Below are 17,307 nucleotides of genomic sequence, written 5' to 3'. Positions count from 1 at the left end.
AGTGCCCTAGTGTTCCAGAGTATCTTTACAATGGCAGCTAAGAGAAAACATGTCCAAAATCTGAAGCGATTGTGCATATTGGCAGTTTTATTTACATTGGAAAGGGAAAGAGGGCTCTTACTCATGAGGTTTTGACCACCACAAGCACAACTCAAGCCCCGCATGAGATTGTATACTCAAATAATGGCAGAAGCAAGGCAATCCAGACACTCATTCTTTCCATAGATCCGATTGGGCTTGCACCAGCAGAGAACAAAAAACCTAATATTTTAGAGCTGGTGGAAGAGATTTTCTTCACAAACTCAATCTTCCGGCTCAGCAGCTGCACAGTAATATTAAGAATCAACACTGTGTGAAACTTCTGTACCATGTTATGCCCCTAAATTGCTTAATCAAAAAAATATATTATTGTCAAGGTCTACAAACAAGAAGAACACACAACTTTTTCAAAAACATGGACCTCAGACGAGAGGTGCTCTGCCCAATTGTCAGATAACGAACCTGTGCCTCTGTGGTCATTTGAAAACTTGAATTGCATTCACTCCACCCAAATTCATGACAATTCCTAGTCAAGACCCAATGTCCATTTAAATCCCTTTTACGTTTCTCGCGTTAATCATTATGTTTCCACTGACCATCCTGGGATGACTTAATGGGAGAGAAAATAATTCACTTTTGTAAAAACAAAGCTTCAGATCATACTATTCCTCCGATTCTACAATAACAAAATCTCGTGTCGTATCAAAACATAGAATTATTTTACAGTCATTAATTCGCCTTTTACCATTACACCTTAAGATGTGCTAACAAATTTAAAATAATAATGGGCATGTAATGCTGCAGGTAAGTAGATTTGTAAACATTCTTCCAATCCCTTTACCAGAAGCATTAAAAGGAGGAATGCTTAAAGACTGGAAGAAATTTGAAAATCAAGGAAAATGTTCGAGGCTATCACTTACAACTTCTTTCATGTTTTAAATTCTGACATTATAAATGAAAAAATAAAATAAGGATCTTGTGCACATCTAAAGATAATAAGGTCCCTCAAACACACTGATAGACAGAACTTAATTTGGCACTTCAACCCTCCCGCTCACTTACAATGCCTTTCAAATCTTTGTAAAAAATACATTTTAAGAAATGTACTATCATATAAAGAATTAGAGATAAATATGGCATTATGTACACTAAAACTATGTATATTTTTTTATACAAAAGATACATTTGGCTGCCTCCTGCTTCTTGAGTACTAAAACAAAAAACAGGTAATTAACTGAAAAAACAGAGCAACTGTTGCCTAAACTTTAGAACTACCATGGTTGGGGAAAAATGACTGTTAGAGAACTTTAACAAAAACGTTTATTCATTTTGAATGACACCAATTGTTACTCATTTACACACTTGTATTCATATCTCGGGAGAAAAAAAAATAGGCATACAATTCATACTTGAAGAGGCTTTTATAAGACTGTGATAATCACTGAAGTCGGTGATAACTCTTACAAAGTTCATGGTCCCTGATGTCTCCCCAGCCTCCATTTTTCACATGGGGGGAGTATGCAGCCACTGAAAACCGCTTACTGATGCTCAGGCTTTCAGGAAACAAGTACTGATGGTTGCTATTTAACAGTGACTCTATTTTGGCACTTTCTGTAGATGGCTTGCAGGCCTTCTTGTGATGCATTCCACAGTCACCTGCATGATAAACTCTAGGAACCTCAGGGACCAGGACTTTCCAAAACTTTGGAAGACAAGTGACAGTCAAATACTGAAGTGTCCAATCCCAGTTGTAGTCATCATATGTGCAGAAAGCAGCAGTGCAGCGGATAAGCTTTTGATAAACATCTCTGTTAAGCACAAGGCCCATATTATGGTCAGTAGATCTCCAGGTCCTCACTTCCAACTTCTCAGCTTTATCAGAGAAATCCTGGACACGAGTGTAGGCACCCAGGGATAGCAGATCACAGTCAGGACACTCTTCAATTTTCTTGTTCCACATTTTTTTAAGGACATGATAAAAGTCAGGAGACATATAGTGATCCTCTTCAATAAGCAACACGAGCCCTTCATAATCTTTTAGCACCTTTATCCTCTCCCACACAAAATGTAGCTTCCACCACCAGTGATGCTTTGTTTGGGAAAATTTTGCTTCCCTGTAATGCCCGAATGAGTCTGGGAAGGCTGCATTGTTACACTTCAGCTTCTCAGCTTCTCTCTTATCAATATCCCTAGGACAGTCTTTGGGATCATTTCCTGGGAACTCATTGGGGTACAGTTGGATACTAAAAGGAAAAAATATTTGAATGACCTGGCAGAAATCCACGGCAGCGATGATCTGGTTGATTTCAGCAGACCAAAAGTCATGACTGAAAATAAGTAACACATTTTCAATACCTTTGGACTGTCTGAGTGATTCAATAAGCAATTTAAGGTAGTCTGGCCGGTTATGTACCTGGACGACCACCACTACATCCCCCTGAGGACGGTTCGGAATATGGTCTATGTTTTTAATCATCTGGTCAAAGTTCAGCTGGAATGCAATGTTAATGTAAACTGATGTTTCATTGTCCACTTCCTGCTTGTGAGCTGGCTGAGATTCAGAAATTTTCCTGACTGCATGTTGCTGCTCCTTACCACCATCATCCTCCTGCTTGTGGGCTGGCTGAGATTCATTGGAGATCTTTCTGATCCCTGGTTGTTGTTGCTCTTTCCCTGCTTTCCCAGTCCCTGGGTTCTGAATGAAAGCCTCATTTTTCCTTTGCCTTCCGCTGCTCCAGAACGCAAAGCCACAGGCGATCACCACCAGGGTCAGGATGAACACTTTCCTCTTGTAGATGCGAAACCTCATGGTATAGGTTACAGGACAAGTAAAAACCACACTGGGGAGCAGCAAAAAAATAAAAAGGAATCTGGTCTGCTGGGGTCAAAGCATGAAGGTGATAAAGGCAACGAGGACCACCAAAGCTAGCTCATGCCTGCATGAATGTGCGTACAATCTTTGGGTACAAAATCATAGGGAATTTATGGGAGGAAAGTAAACATGTTTAATCCTTCGATCAGCTAGTATGGTTCGGTCTGCAAAACAACTATTTTCAGTGACAAGTCAGTGAAAGGTAGACATATCTCATGTCAGGCAGACATTTGCCTTTCGAAGTAGGCAAGGTGAGCATAGTAGAACCGCTCAAAAAGACCAGACCGGGATAAGCAAGATCAAGCAGATGTTTTGACCACCAACTACTTACTTGCCTCAAAGAGTAAGAAAGGAGAGTTTAATCCTACCACAAATAAAAATTAGAGGGAAGTTTATGACCAAAGTCACTATTGGCAGCCGGTACCCCCAAGAGAGGGAGGGTGTTAAAGTGCGCTCAATAGAAAGACCATGATAGGACTGAATTTAAATGGGGAACGGTTTAGACAGGAGCAGATTCTAGGACCTTCAATGATTCAGGGATTGGATTCCTTATGTTCTGCATAAAGGCAAGAGGAGTCACCTCAAAAACAAGGGCAATTAGGTAGGTTGGAAACCTTTGACATTTAGATTTGGGGCAGGCACGGCAAAGAAAGACTTAAGACAAAGACAAATTGAGAACGGCTCAAGGGGTAGGAGGAGGGAATATCAATTCAGTATGTGAGAGCCAAGTAGGAGAAATACTGAGGTTAGAGGTTAGGTTATACAACTGCAAGCAGTTGGGTTTATCAAACATGTACGCTGAAGACAGGAGGTCATTGTATAAGCAAGGAGAAGATTAACAAACCACAAGTATAGAACAGCGAGGTAGAAGAGAGAAGACAAGAAACGTGCAGATCAGGGCATGTGATATCCCATACAAGGCAGCAGACCCGGCAGGCCCCCCTCAGCTGGTCAGGGAGGGAAGCTTTTCTACCAGCGATAAGAGCAAGCAGGTCTTTAACAAATTGGAGTAGGCAGATCTTGCATGTAACTTGGACAGATGGTTGGAGCAATGCAGTCCCACGCTGTTGAGAAGAGCTTGCATGCCCCGCAATGGGAGGACTGGTAATATAGTTTTCCAGTGACAGTATAGACTCTTCAAGTTGTTCCTGTATCCCATCAACTAGCCATAGAACGGCCGATTTCTGCACAAACTGTTCTGTTTTTTCCCCGGAAAAGAGTAGCTCCTAGGAGAGAGAAGAGGTCATGAGTAAATTGAAAACAGTACGCAAACGCTCATAGTTGCCAAGTTTACATTTGATAATGCGACACATATCTATGCAATGAGTATGCTTGGGAGTAATTTTCATGCCTTGCGTGCGATACTTTACGATGAGTAGATCAAATCAGCTATTTTCATACAAAGATTAAAATATCACAAATGATGTGTTCGGTACATGGCAAATGTCTAGAAACCGCTTTAAAATAGGCCGGGACACAAAGGAGTCCAGGATAAAAAGCCTAAGTGTCAGTCACACAAGACAAGGGGCCACTCATCAGTCCTCTCATCGTGGGCTTGATCCCCATCCCCCTACCCACAAAGGGGTCTGTATTAAACAAAACGTGATGATCTTCAGACAAAAGGGATTTTACACTTTACAAATGATTCTCTTTAGCTCGATATATAAGATGTAGGTCCGGAAAACATCAATGTATCATTATCGTAAATACTACACTTGCAATTTAGCCAAATTTAAGTTAACCTCATTAGAACCCCCCCAATGACAAAGTCATTTGGCAAACCATTATGAATTGTACTCCTATTGACATAGAATGGAAGAAAGGCAGAGTAGGTCCTGGCAGAACTTAAATATTGCCCTCTCTTTATAATGGAATGTTATTAGCTGTAGGGTGGGGGGAGGGGGGTCACATTTCTTAGTATCCTTAGGTTGACTGCATAACATCATTTCATTTCTCATAAGGACCACTGCAACCACCAACTGTATTTTGTAGCTGGCTGTACAGCAATTCTTGAAGGAATATGTACTCATATGCTCATGACAATTAACAGTCCCATTTAGGCTGATAAAGGTCGACAAAAGGGGTCCTTCAGGTGCTCCTGATTCACTCAGGACACACTGCGAGTGAATAGTCGCATAAAGAATACTCGGTTTCCTGATTGGTTGGCATTCCTTTAAATCCCTAAACTTTACTATATATCCTCCCTGGTGACCAGCGGCACTGGCCTATCTCTTGACAAATAAACTTCTGCAGTTTTTCCAACGTGTTTTGGATTCTCTTCAGACACCAATCTCCTTTGTGCTCCCTAGTCCTGATGATAACCTTATTGTCATACTGTAAAGTTCTTAGGGCAACTTCAACACATGTTTAAAACTAGATAATGAGATTATATTCGAGAGAAGAGACCATCAGTCAATCTTAGAAAAATACAAATATATATTTTATTGAATACTCTTTTCAGTAATTATGCAATATTTGTAATTTTTATGACAGAGAAATCACCATTTCAATCTACATACACACTACATTCATCCATTTACCCATACATAGAATTCACATACATGATTGGCTGCTTTTAAGTGATCTGTACATCAGATATGCCATAATTGCAAACAACCAACAAATACAGTGGTCCAGTTATAATAACACAATTGCACTATTTATGTATCCAAGCAAGAGATGCACAAATGAGAGATGTGGCAATTGTTAGTTTTTCTACGCGCGTTTTGGCAGAAATCTGCCTTCTTCAGCAATGCCACTTCCAAAATTATTTCTCAAGTAGTGCTGGTCACAAAAAGTAGAGAGGCAATCAATTCATACGAGATTTCCCTTGTTAAAATAAGGTAGGATCCAATATATAATATGTCCATAGAGCTCCAGAAATGCTCCTAGTTCGTGACAAGGCAGAGTTTTATTAAGGAACTCTTTATGCGGACTGGTCCTAATTGGACAGTGTTTTCCAAGAAATGACGAGATGGGTGTCCATGTCTTAAAAACGCGCTCTACATGGTGGATGATGGACCTCCAGGAAGAATCGCTGTGACATCAGCTTGTGCTGCTACAGTGCATCTAGGGATCCGTGTTGAGCCCAAATGCCGAGAAAAACCTCATACACTATAACTACAATGGGAATGGCTCTAATCAGTAAGGCTGAGCCCATAAACAAAACCAACAACTACAAATGCCAATACTGATAAACACTAAACCAACTTTCAATGGCACACAAGTCACTAGTCAAAGCCAAGTTTCATTAATACACATTTAATTTTTTCAAAGTAGAGTACTTTTTTATACACTTTTTTTGAAACATCGCCACAGGTTAATACAAAAATACAAGAAAACAGTGTTCAAAAATAAATGTATATGCACCACTCACACCAAATATGTTCGAACCAGTCAAACACTTCCCATACACTCAACCAAAAATGCTTCACTCATACTACAAAATCACACTCATACACAACACAGTCCCTTGAGTTCTGTTATTAAAGGATCCTTCTGTATTAGATGAAAAAAGGGACCCGATACCACAAACAATGCAATAGATGTACACCAGACTTGGTTGTGTTAGACCCAAAAGATTAAACTAGAAAAATCCACATCCACTTATGTTGCTACACAACCAGCCTTAACTGTCTAAAACAATACATTTGTTTGTTAACAACAAAAAAGGTCTATGCGTTTCGAACCCTATTGATCAGTGGGTTCTCCTCAGGACACCAGCAACTGTTTTATAGATACAACAGTGATCAATAAAGTTTCGAACCGATTACGGCAAAGTAACATTAAAGAACCAGGCGATGAGAATTCATATATCACGGACTCGAAGTGTCTGATGTCATGGGATGCATCTTAATCCAATAAGTCCAACCGAACATGCAATCAGCACCGTGCTAGAAATGCATACAGTCATTTTAGGAACCGGAACTGAGCTTCATGACCTCATGTCATGAAGGTCAAAATACTGTCGACTTGAACCAGCCTAATTGGGCATGTTATTATGTCATGCTTTTTTCGTTGTTAGTATTATAGAGTAAATGTTCGTGCATAATACTCTTTTCGCAAAGTACGTAATTTAAAAAGCATGGTTGATGCTGTTTTTTATTCCTTGTAAAGTATATATGGGGGGCGTGGCCAAGATGGCGGGGTGAGCGGACGCTTCCTCCCGTAGCTCCTCCGGCCCAGCTCAGCCCGAGCCCCGATCCCTGCGCTTCTCTCCCCCCGCGGCTGCACTGCGGGTGAGAGAATTGTGCCGGAGTTCGTGGGGCACATTTTGATACCACTTTGACTTCTGTGGCCCCGGGGGAAGTCCCCGGAAAGTTGATTCGGAGATCGCTCCGAGGAGTGGAGCCAGGGTCGCCCCGAGGAGAAGAGCCTGGAGGCGGAGCGTATTGCGGCGCTGTCCGCGCGCCTAGGCCGGGCCGAGTGCTGAAAAGCTGAAAGCCGGAGATTCCGAGGGAGCGGACTAGACGGACTCCGCGGAGTGTGGAGGCTTCCTGGCCGGTGGCCTGGTGGCAAGCACCATTGCTGGGCGACGAACCCCAGCCCTGCGCCGGCGATCTTCCCCTTACCCTGGGTTTCGAGGGGTGCCGACTTGCGAACTCCGCGCCTGGAGGCACTGGATGGCGGAGTTCGAGCAGTGCCCGTGCCGGGCAAATCAACTGGTGGTGAAGGGAGACATCGGTTTCGCACTTTCCGGACCCGTTGCTGTTTGAGGGTCGCCCACGGGCTTGCTGACCCGGGCTGCCTTCTTGGGATCCACCCTCCCGCCATCTTGTCTTTGTGTAGCTGAGCCCAGTGACCCTTGCCCGCGCCCTTCTCACACGGGAGCCTCGGCTCGTCCTGGTACCGACTCATCTGCTGTCCTCCCTGGGAGTACGAGGCTGGAGGCCTACACTTTGGACGTTGCTGCCTGCCCTGCTGGCCCGGGGGTCGTCTTGCCCAGACCCGGGCCGCCATTTTGTCGCCTGTGACGCACTACCCTTGTCCCCGACGAGGGCCTCACATCTGGTGCCCGCGAGCGGTGGCACTCGCCTACAGCAACTGACCCTGGGCTTCACCGGGGGCCAAGATGACTGGGAGACGTGGCGCGGCGCGAGGAGATCGCACTTTGCCGGAAATGCTCGGCAGGTCCCAGCAACTACGCGACAGGGCGCCGCCGTCCCCGGGGGCCTCCCGAGCATCAACGGACGCAACCGTGGGCGAGCCACCAGTCACGAGGTCCTTCATGGAGGACTTATTCAGCTCCCTCAAGGAGGAATTTCAAACTCTTAAGACCGAAGTGGCTGGAGAGGTCCGGGAGGTGCGCAGGGAAGTCGAAGGCCTGGGCGAGCGGATCGATACTGTGGAGACGGCGGCCCAACGTCGCGATGAAGAGATAACTCATCTCCAGCAGGACGTCCTCCGCCTCCGGGAGCAATGCGTCGAGCTCCAGGCCCACTCGGAGGACCTCGAGAACAGGTCCAGGCGGAATAACATCCGGGTGCGAGGTGTTCCATCCGCGGATGAAGGCGCGGACCTAGTGGCCTATCTGCAGGACCTGTTCCGCGACATCTTGGAGGAAGAAGCGGATTTCCCGATCCGCATTGACAGAGCCCACAGGGTGGGCCGCCAGCGCCAGTCATCGGCACCCCCGCCTGATATCCTGGCATTCCTGCCGGATTTCCCCCTAAAAGAGCGCATCATGACGGAGGCCCGCAGGAAACAACCGCTGACCTTCCGAGAAAGACCTGTGGCGCTCTATCAGGACCTGTCCGCCATCACACTGCAGAAGCGCAGGTCTTTCCGCATCGCTACGGACTTTCTGCGAGAGCATGAGACAGCCTATTCCTGGGGTCACCCCTTCCGTCTTATCTTTCGATGGAATGGGGTGCTGAATCAGCTGCGCTCTTTACAAGATGTCTGTGGAGTACTGGGCCTTACTGCTACGGAGGAGGAAGGGGCTACACCCGCGTGGCGGCGCCCCGAGCGGCGGGGCCGACGGAGATCGAGGAGGCGCCAATCGTCAGCGACGGCGAGCCGTCCAGACTCGCCCACCATCAGAGCAGACATGGCGGAGGCCCTGAGGACTGCGGCCAGGAACTTGCCTGAATCTACTGGTGTGGCCCTAACGGCCTAACTTTTCTCCGGGGGGAGAGACTCTTAGCTTTAACGATGCTGGGCTGGGGCTGGGGGCTGGGGGGGCGAGGGGGGAGGTGTGTGGCTGGACGTCCACTTGACTGTTTTCTGCAGACTCGCCCACTTGGGCTAGACTGAGACTATGGGGTGTTGTTTCCTGTTTTTTGTTTGGGTTGGTTGCCATGGGTTGGTTCTGGGGGGGTTTAACTGTTGGTTTGGTGTGGGGGGGGTCCCGTCCGATGCTGTCCGAACATGTGCGATGCTGCCTCTGGCCTTCCCTGCGCCCCTGCCCCGCGCGCCCCCTCCGCTGATCCCTCGCTCGCTGCATAGCGCGTTGTTTCCCTGGAGGCGATGCCGCCCCTGAAAGTAGTGACCCTTAATGTTAAGGGTCTGAATAACCCCGTGAAGCGTAGAGCGATCCTTTCCCTGTTGGAGGGGTCGCAGGCGGATATCTGCCTCCTGCAGGAAACCCATTTACTTTCCAAAGATTGCCATAGGTTGCGCTCTGCCAAGTTCCCCACGCAACTCTTTTCCTCTGCTGCGACTAAGACTGCTGGGGTGGCCATTCTTCTAGCCAGCTCCTTCAGGGGGGAGGTGTTGCATAAACATGCTGAGCAGAAGGGGAGGCTTCTAGTGTATCGCATGCGTTTGGGAGGTGTTGCCTTTACGGTTGGTTCGGTATACAGCCCAAATGACCACCAGGATCGCTTCCTGGAATCAGTGTTGGTGGACGTTACTGCCTCGCCCGATCGCCATATCATCTTGGGGGGAGACCTGAATATGGTCTTCGACTCCACCCTGGATAGGTCTGCCCAGCGCTTTCCACAGACAGGGGAGCTTTCTAGGGCGGTACAGGACCAGATTGCGGAAATGGACCTGCATGACCTCTGGCGCACCATGCACCCCACCGATAGGGACTACTCCTATTTCTCCCACGCGCACCGCACTTATTCACGGTTGGATTACCTCTTGGTGAGCGGACCGCTTTGTTCGGCCGCCACGGCGGCAGACATCGGGGTCTTGTCCCTGTCCGACCACGCACCGGTTTCCGGATTCTTTGCTTGGCCGGCGGCCCCCCCCTCTAGAGGGATGTGGCGGCTTAGGGACACGCTTCTCCATAAGAAATCGGTTGTGAAGCGAGTGGAGGAGGTCATCCAGGACTACCTGACCCACAATAACAACTCTGACACGTCCCTGGCAACGCAGTGGGCGGCTTTGAAAGCGGTCGTCAGGGGGGAGTTTATCTCCATTTCCTCGGCGGAAAACAGGGAACGCCAACGCAAGAGGGAGGAACTGACGGCGCAGGTTAGGGAGCTTGAGCAGGTTCACCGCCGAACAGGGGCTCCTCGTGTTTGGAAGCAGCTGAAGGCGGCACGGAAACTCCTCTCTGCGTTGGATCAAGATCGGGCGGAGTATGCAGCGCTGCGCCTGAAGCATGCCTTTTACACCGGCGGAGACAGGTGCGGTAAGCTCCTGGCCCATAGGCTCAGGGCTGCGCAGCAACGCAATGTGGTGAAGGAGCAGGTGGGAGTGGATGGGATCCCGGTTTCCGGTGACGCGGAGGTGGCAGATTCCTTTCGTTCCTTTTACGAGGCACTGTACGCTGCAGAGCCTTCCCCACCGGGAGAGGCTGAGGCCTATTTGGAATCCGTGACCCTCCCGGCCCTGGACCCCTCCCAGGCGGACCACCTAGAGAGGGACATTCACGTGGAGGAGGTCATCTCCGCGATTGCACGGCTAAAGCATGGTAAAGCCCCGGGCCCGGATGGCTATACGGCCTTGTTTTACAAGATCTTCTGTCCCACTGTCGCGCCTCTCCTGGCTCGCTTGTTCAATTCCTTCTCCGAACCGGGAGCCATCCCACCGGACCTTCTCTCAGCGACTGTGTCGGTTATCCCCAAGCCGGGGAAGGACCGGACCCTGTGCGGCTCGTACCGGCCCATCTCGCTCCTAAATGTGGACCTCAAGCTTTACACCGGAATCTTGGCGGCCAGACTGGGTCTACACCTACCAGGTTTGGTGGAGGCGGACCAGGCCGGTTTTGAACCCGGTAGGCAGACGGTCGACAACACGAAGAGGGTGACGCACGTGCTGGAAAAGGCCTCACACGTCCCGGGGGAGCGGATGCTGCTATCGGTCGACGCGGAGAAGGCCTTTGACAGGGTTCATTGGCCATATCTCGAGCTGGTTCTTGGGAAACTGGGGATCGGCGAGAAGTTCTGCACTATGGTCTTTAACTGCTATAGGAGACCGTCAGCGTCAGTGCGTGTCAATGGACACAGATCCAGCAGCTTTGCCATTGAGCGCGGCACGAGACAGGGTTGCCCCCTCTCGCCGCTCCTCTTTGCCCTTTATATGGAGCCGTTTGCACAGAGGATTCGCGATAACCCGGACGCTATTGGGGTGAAGATGGGGCAATACACGCATACTGTCAGCTTATACGCGGACGATGTCTTGCTGACCCTGGATGACCCCAGGCGGTCGCTCCCTGCCTGCGTCCAGGAACTGAACGCTTTTGCCCGCGTGGCGGGCTTTAAAATGAATATGACTAAGTCGGCTGCACTGGATGTGTCGCTCTCTGCCGACACCAGGCGGGACCTTCAGAGTCTCTTTCCTCTGCAGTGGTCCTCCTCCACGATGCCTTACCTGGGAATTTTGCTTGCTCCCTCCCTGCCTGCCATGGTCGCAGCTAACTATTCCTCTCTGGGCAAAAAGATCAAAGAGGAACTCGGCCGATGGAACAAGGGCCTACTCTCGTGGCTGGGCCGTATCGCGGCGGTGAAGATGACGATACTGCCTCAGATCCTGTATCTTTTTCGCGCTCTGCCTCTCCAGCCCCCCGTGGGTTGGATACGGAAGACGCAGGCAGACATCTCCCGCTTTGTGTGGCAGGGCCGTAAGCCTCGGATGAAGCGGGTCCTCTCCATGCTTGCCCCGGAGGCGGGGGGTCTCGGAGTCCCGGACCTCCGGAAGTACTTTCAGGCGGCGCAGCTCCGGTATTTAGTGGAGTGGAGCAGGTGGGAATCGGACAAACACTGGCTCTTTCAAGACCAGGCAGTTGCAGGCCGTACCCTCCAGGAGGTCCCGTTCCTGCGGCGTACTCACCGCCCGCCTAATCTCTACGCCTCTTTTATCACCCGGGTCCCGCTAAGAGTGTGGGACGCGGTGTGTGAGCTTCGTGAGCTCACCACTTTTCCATCGCCGTTCACTCCCATTGCTGGCAATCCAGACTTCACTCCGGGTCTGGAGCCGGGAGCCTTCTCCCACTGGGTGAGCGCGGGTTGCAGGGCGCTTTTCCAGATCTACGGGCCGGAGGGCGTGCTCCCCTTCCAGCAGCTCCGACAGGAGTTTGGCCTGACGGAAGGGGACAGACTGCGTTACATGCAAGTCCGTCACTGGGCTCTCCAACCCCCAGTGCGTGACGTCGCTGCCCGTTCGATTACGCCCTATGAGCGATGGTTGGTAACCCGGACCTCGGACGCCAAGCTTATCACTGATTTGTATAAGTTTCTCCAACCCCCGCCGTTTCATTACCATAACCCAGGGAGGGAGCGCTGGCACAGGGAACTGGGCAGGACCCTGAGCCACAAGGAGTGGGACAGGATTGCGTATCGGGCGAGGCACTCTGCGTACCACACTGGGCTGACGGAAACCTTCACTAAAGTGTCCACCTATTGGTACTACACCCCGGAGCGGCTCTATGAGATGCGCAAAATCGGCGATAAAGGTTGCTGGCACGGCTGCGGACAGGAGGGCACCCTCACGCACATTCTCTGGGAGTGCCCGGTGCTGTCGGCCTATTGGAAGGAAGTCTTGGATGAGGTGGATAGGCATTTTGAGATCGAGCTTCCGCGCTTCCCCGCGTATGTCTTGCTAGGCCTCCCCAATGACTTGATGTACCCGCAGGGGCAGGCAGATTGCGATTGCGATTGCGCTAGGCTCCGCTGTTCAGAACATACTTGTACTCTGGCGCACCCCCACTGCCCCCTCTATCATTGGTTGGCTGCATAGGCTCTGGCAGGTACTGGGCATGGAGAAGATGTCGCTAACGGTGGCTGGGAATGTTGACCAGTTTGAGGAGCTCTGGCACCCCTTCTTGGCACTGCTGTCCACGGAATTTCACGAGCTCACGTGTCCACGGTATTTGCGCCTCCTTAGGCTGACGCCGCCGGCGGCTGCGGCAGAGTGAAAGTGCGGATTGGGGGCCGGGGGTTGGGGGCGGGAAGAGGGGTTATATGCTTCTAATGCTGACTTTCGGACGGGGATGTTGGGGTATTGTTTTCTTTCTTTTCCTCCTTTGCTTTTCTTTCTTCTTCTTTTCTGGGGTCGGGGGGTTGGTGGAACGGTATGCTTCTCTTTTACTGTGTCGCGGGGTGCTATTCTGGCTCGGCCTTGCCTAGGGAGTGGGGGTCTACAGGGGGTCGTTCACAATGCCTTATTGCCTTATGTCTTTGCCTTGTTACCCTCTGGGGCTTCCTGCCTCCCTACTTTTCTTCTGACTCGCTGCAACGTTCCGTTTCTTGTACTGTATGATTGCTTGACCTCCTGCTCCCCTCCCCGTGTTTTTGTGCCTTAATAAAATACTTTAAACCTAAAGTATATATGTATGCCTCTTTTTTGTTAATACAATTATGATGAAACAAAAAAGTAGGACTGAGTTTTGTGTAATTAATTTAATTTCTAAATTGTACTTTCTCATTGACTCATACTATGTGTGACACAAGTGAGTCATAATTTCTGTGTTAACACTTTGTATTCTGGAACACATCGTTTCCCTCTTCTCATTCAAGATTACCAGTGCAGTTATGCAAAGTGATTATAGCTGAAAAGGAAAATCTGCCCATCACACATCCAGACTGGGAGCATGAATAAGTGTTCAACCGTTTCATGACAAAAAAAATGAAACTATTCTTGAATGCAGACTATGAACATACTATCTGAAAAAGAAATCCGACACTAAAATAAAATGTTTAAATGGCATTTGTATGGGTAATCTTGGAATAGAAAATAAAAGTCAGATCAGGATAAGTATAGATTTTGTTTTCTTGTAGGAAATAAAATATTTGCACTTTTTCACACTTTATGAACCCTTCATGGACATTCTACAATCCCTGTACAAAATTACAGCTTGGGCAGGACGCCTATATGAAGAACACGCGTATAGAGAAATCAGTGTGCTCTTAAATTGCCTGTAAAAACGACCTTGTTTGGTGTCTGATGCTCAAAAAAGTTTGACTCGGATTGACTAATCCGTTAAACCTATAGCATTTGTCCACTCAAATGTTATCTCGGTGTAAAGAACTCATGTATGTATGTATGTATGCTGTATACATACTATTAACAAACTAAAAGCGAGATGCGTTTGTTTGAGATTATATTTTTATAGATTATACACTGGTTAAATAAACATTCAAATTTACTTTGAAACGTATCACAAAGAAAAAGATGTGTTGTCGTAAATAAAATGGGAAGTTATGTTATACCTTCTTAATCAGAACCAAACTAAGTAGATGAGGATCGAAATGCAGTAGTTTAACTCTGGCCACCAAGAAGTAATGTGCATGAAGAAGTTACGTTTTTTACAGACTAGCACGGCTACACATTCACTGGCATGCAATCCACACATTACACTCCCATGTCCCGTAGTATTTCTACATTTTACTTTGGTGTACATATAATTACTTGTATTTCAAGTTCTGGACACTTGCGTGCGGCTTCGCAGGATGAAGTTCAGTGCGTGGGCTTTAGCGTTAAGGCACTCAAAGCTTCTGGGTTCATACTTGGTCAGCATTCTTCTGTATATCAAGCCAATATTACTTGCTCAGTCGTTTAGATTACCGAAAACCCTTGCTGTGAATACAAACTTATTGAACCAAGAGAATTTCCGGGGGGGGGGGGGGCGATCTGTAGCCCGACATCTTCCCCTCCAAACCAGCCCCACTGGTTTATTTATACTCCAAATCCATCAGAATGGGATACAGACTTAATATTATCTCATTTGGGATATCCCAACGTGATGCACAGACGTTTGTGTTGCCCCTTCCCCCCCCCCCACCCAAATACACCTTTATTCAATTTCGATCCAAATGTAGAGACACGTTTAAAGTGACACACCGTGTCCGTCAGGGCGTATAGTTCTTTCATCATCTGTCTTTTAAGTTTCTTGTCCCGACGATCTTATATACATAAAAATATACAATATTAAAGTTGACCCATTTCGGTATCTGAAACAATACTGCATTGCATCGTCAAGAGATCTTTACAGTGCCAGCCTATTCCTCTGTACTTTTTAGTACGTCCTTCCAGCCTCTATATGACCCCTGTCTGTACATGATCGTAACTTTCTATACGATGTAAAGAATGCACTTGTTATCTGTGGGTGGCACGATTAAACAGACATGTAAATCATCGCCCTTACCCTGGCACGATCAGAAAATCTGTTGTCAGTAGGTGCCTCGCGGTTGCACCCCAATACTTTAACTACTTAAAGAACAACCATGGCTACAGAAGTATACTAAAAAACATTCAACAATGAACTAGACTGGGGACAAATAGGGTTGCATTGTTTAGTGCTACGTCTATCTGGGTTTGTGCACAGCAGGACTTCCTTCCGACTGGAGGCGGACAACACCAATCATAATAGTTCCACAGAATATACGAACAGTAAAAATACGATTCTGACTACTGAACACATTGTAACATATTATAAGCCCTCTCGCACTGGAAAGGTCTCGTGTGCCATAAAATGACAAAAAAACATACTGCTGCGTGTTCCCGCCGTTGCTTAGGTACATTACACCCGGGGCCGTGGGGAAAGTTAAGGTTACTAAAAGATTAAGCCTGATCCAGAATAAATCACGAAGCAAGCAGGGCTTTAAATGGGCCGGTACTGCCCGGCACTTTTCAAGACTGACGTAATACATTTAATTGGAGAGTACCGTCACTTCTCAGAAACACGCAGGTACTCTGGTTCAGAGTACCTGCACTTCTATTTTTCCATTTCAAGCACTAGAAGCAAGGGAGTGGGGCATGAACAGTGTCACAGTGAGAACCCACACATCAACTTAGATTTCTCCATGCACGCTGGTGGGCAGGAAGCTTGGTAGTTCAGTATTTGACCACCACCCAATAGCTACTTCTCGGCTCAGCGAGTCAGTTTACCAGCCTCTCGGGGGTCCTGTGGATGAAGGTGCAGTTGTTCTTAAGGTGCCACATATACTCGACAAGGATCCGGCCCAAACATCTGTGATGGGAGACCGCACGTGACTCCCTGGGTTTACAATATCTGCATCTAGGGTGGAAGTTCAGTGCAGGTATACAGCCCAGTCAAGGCAGCAGAGAGACGAATGGGTCTTGCCCAGCCGCAGAGGCTGGTGTAACCAAGACTAGTCTATCTCTCCCTAATCCTGGCTCTGTCTAGGAACCTGTCACGGGAGCCGAAAAGCGCACTGAGATGAGGGGCTGCTCTCTAAAACATTACAACGCCCACCAGTGGTGAAAGTGACGCGTGTAGTGCGGTTATGTTGTAGTGTGGTGATAAAGGACTAAAATGCGGCAGTCTAACCCACGATTAGTGGCACTTACCAGGGCTGCCTGCTACTGGCGGACACTGGACACGGCCTTATCAAGCTGTCAGTTCCACGTTCCGGGTCCACCTGCGGAGAGCAGCTGCCCCCTGCACCTGGAACTGCTGCCACTTCGCCTGTGACAGCAGCCAATGACGTGTCTGACGCTCCCGTGTCGGCGTCCAGCGTGACCTGGAACTTCCGGTTGACGTACAGGCAAAGATGCGCACCATCTTATGTGTGGCAGACGTGCTTCTTGCGTGCCTTTACACTCTGCTATTCAACTGAGCATGCTGACTTGCGGAAGGACAACTCACCTATAAAAGACTGAATAAATGCAGTTTCTACACGTCAATGCGCTTTGCAGTGAGGTTGTTTACTTTGCATTAAAAAGATAAAGTCCGTGAACGGTGAATATTTGCCCAAGTTGTAGGCTAAGGACAGGTGCCAAACACCTATTACTTACGTGAGTATAATCACCCTGTTAAATTTCAATCTCGTAGTTTAAATATTGCCACACAGTGTTAAATTCGGTGAGCTACGCATCATTTTCAGACTGTCTGTTTCAGACCTACAGTTCCTTCTGTAGCTTGGTGCTCTAGGTAGTTTCCGGTAACCTGCGTTATTCGCCCCAAACGCTGTATAGCATTTCTTGCTGGAGCCTCACAGTGGCAGATACACAAATCGCCGTTAATAGGAAGTATTGGGATATTT

The 17,307-nt window shown here is 48.1% G+C and overlaps 1 protein-coding gene across 1 annotated transcript; it reads right to left on the bottom strand.

Moving 5' to 3' along the window:
- Window positions 1-1,341: 1,341 nt before the first annotated feature.
- MGAT2 (alpha-1,6-mannosyl-glycoprotein 2-beta-N-acetylglucosaminyltransferase) lies at window positions 1,342-16,835 on the bottom strand. The gene is made up of 2 exons (XM_086937284.1): window positions 16,613-16,835; window positions 1,342-4,137 (listed from the first exon to the last, which is right to left on the bottom strand). Exon 2 carries the CDS (start codon window positions 2,846-2,848, stop codon window positions 1,478-1,480), a length of 1,371 nt encoding a protein of 456 aa, XP_086793410.1. The 5' UTR covers window positions 2,849-4,137; window positions 16,613-16,835; the 3' UTR covers window positions 1,342-1,477.
- Window positions 16,836-17,307: the final 472 nt, after the last annotated feature.

This window comes from Lissotriton vulgaris, chromosome 9, assembly GCF_964263255.1.
Source record: "Lissotriton vulgaris chromosome 9, aLisVul1.2, whole genome shotgun sequence".
Taxonomy (NCBI): domain Eukaryota; kingdom Metazoa; phylum Chordata; class Amphibia; order Caudata; family Salamandridae; genus Lissotriton; species Lissotriton vulgaris.
Note: the sequence above shows the minus strand (reverse complement) of the source record. Positions and strands in the feature narration are given on the sequence as shown.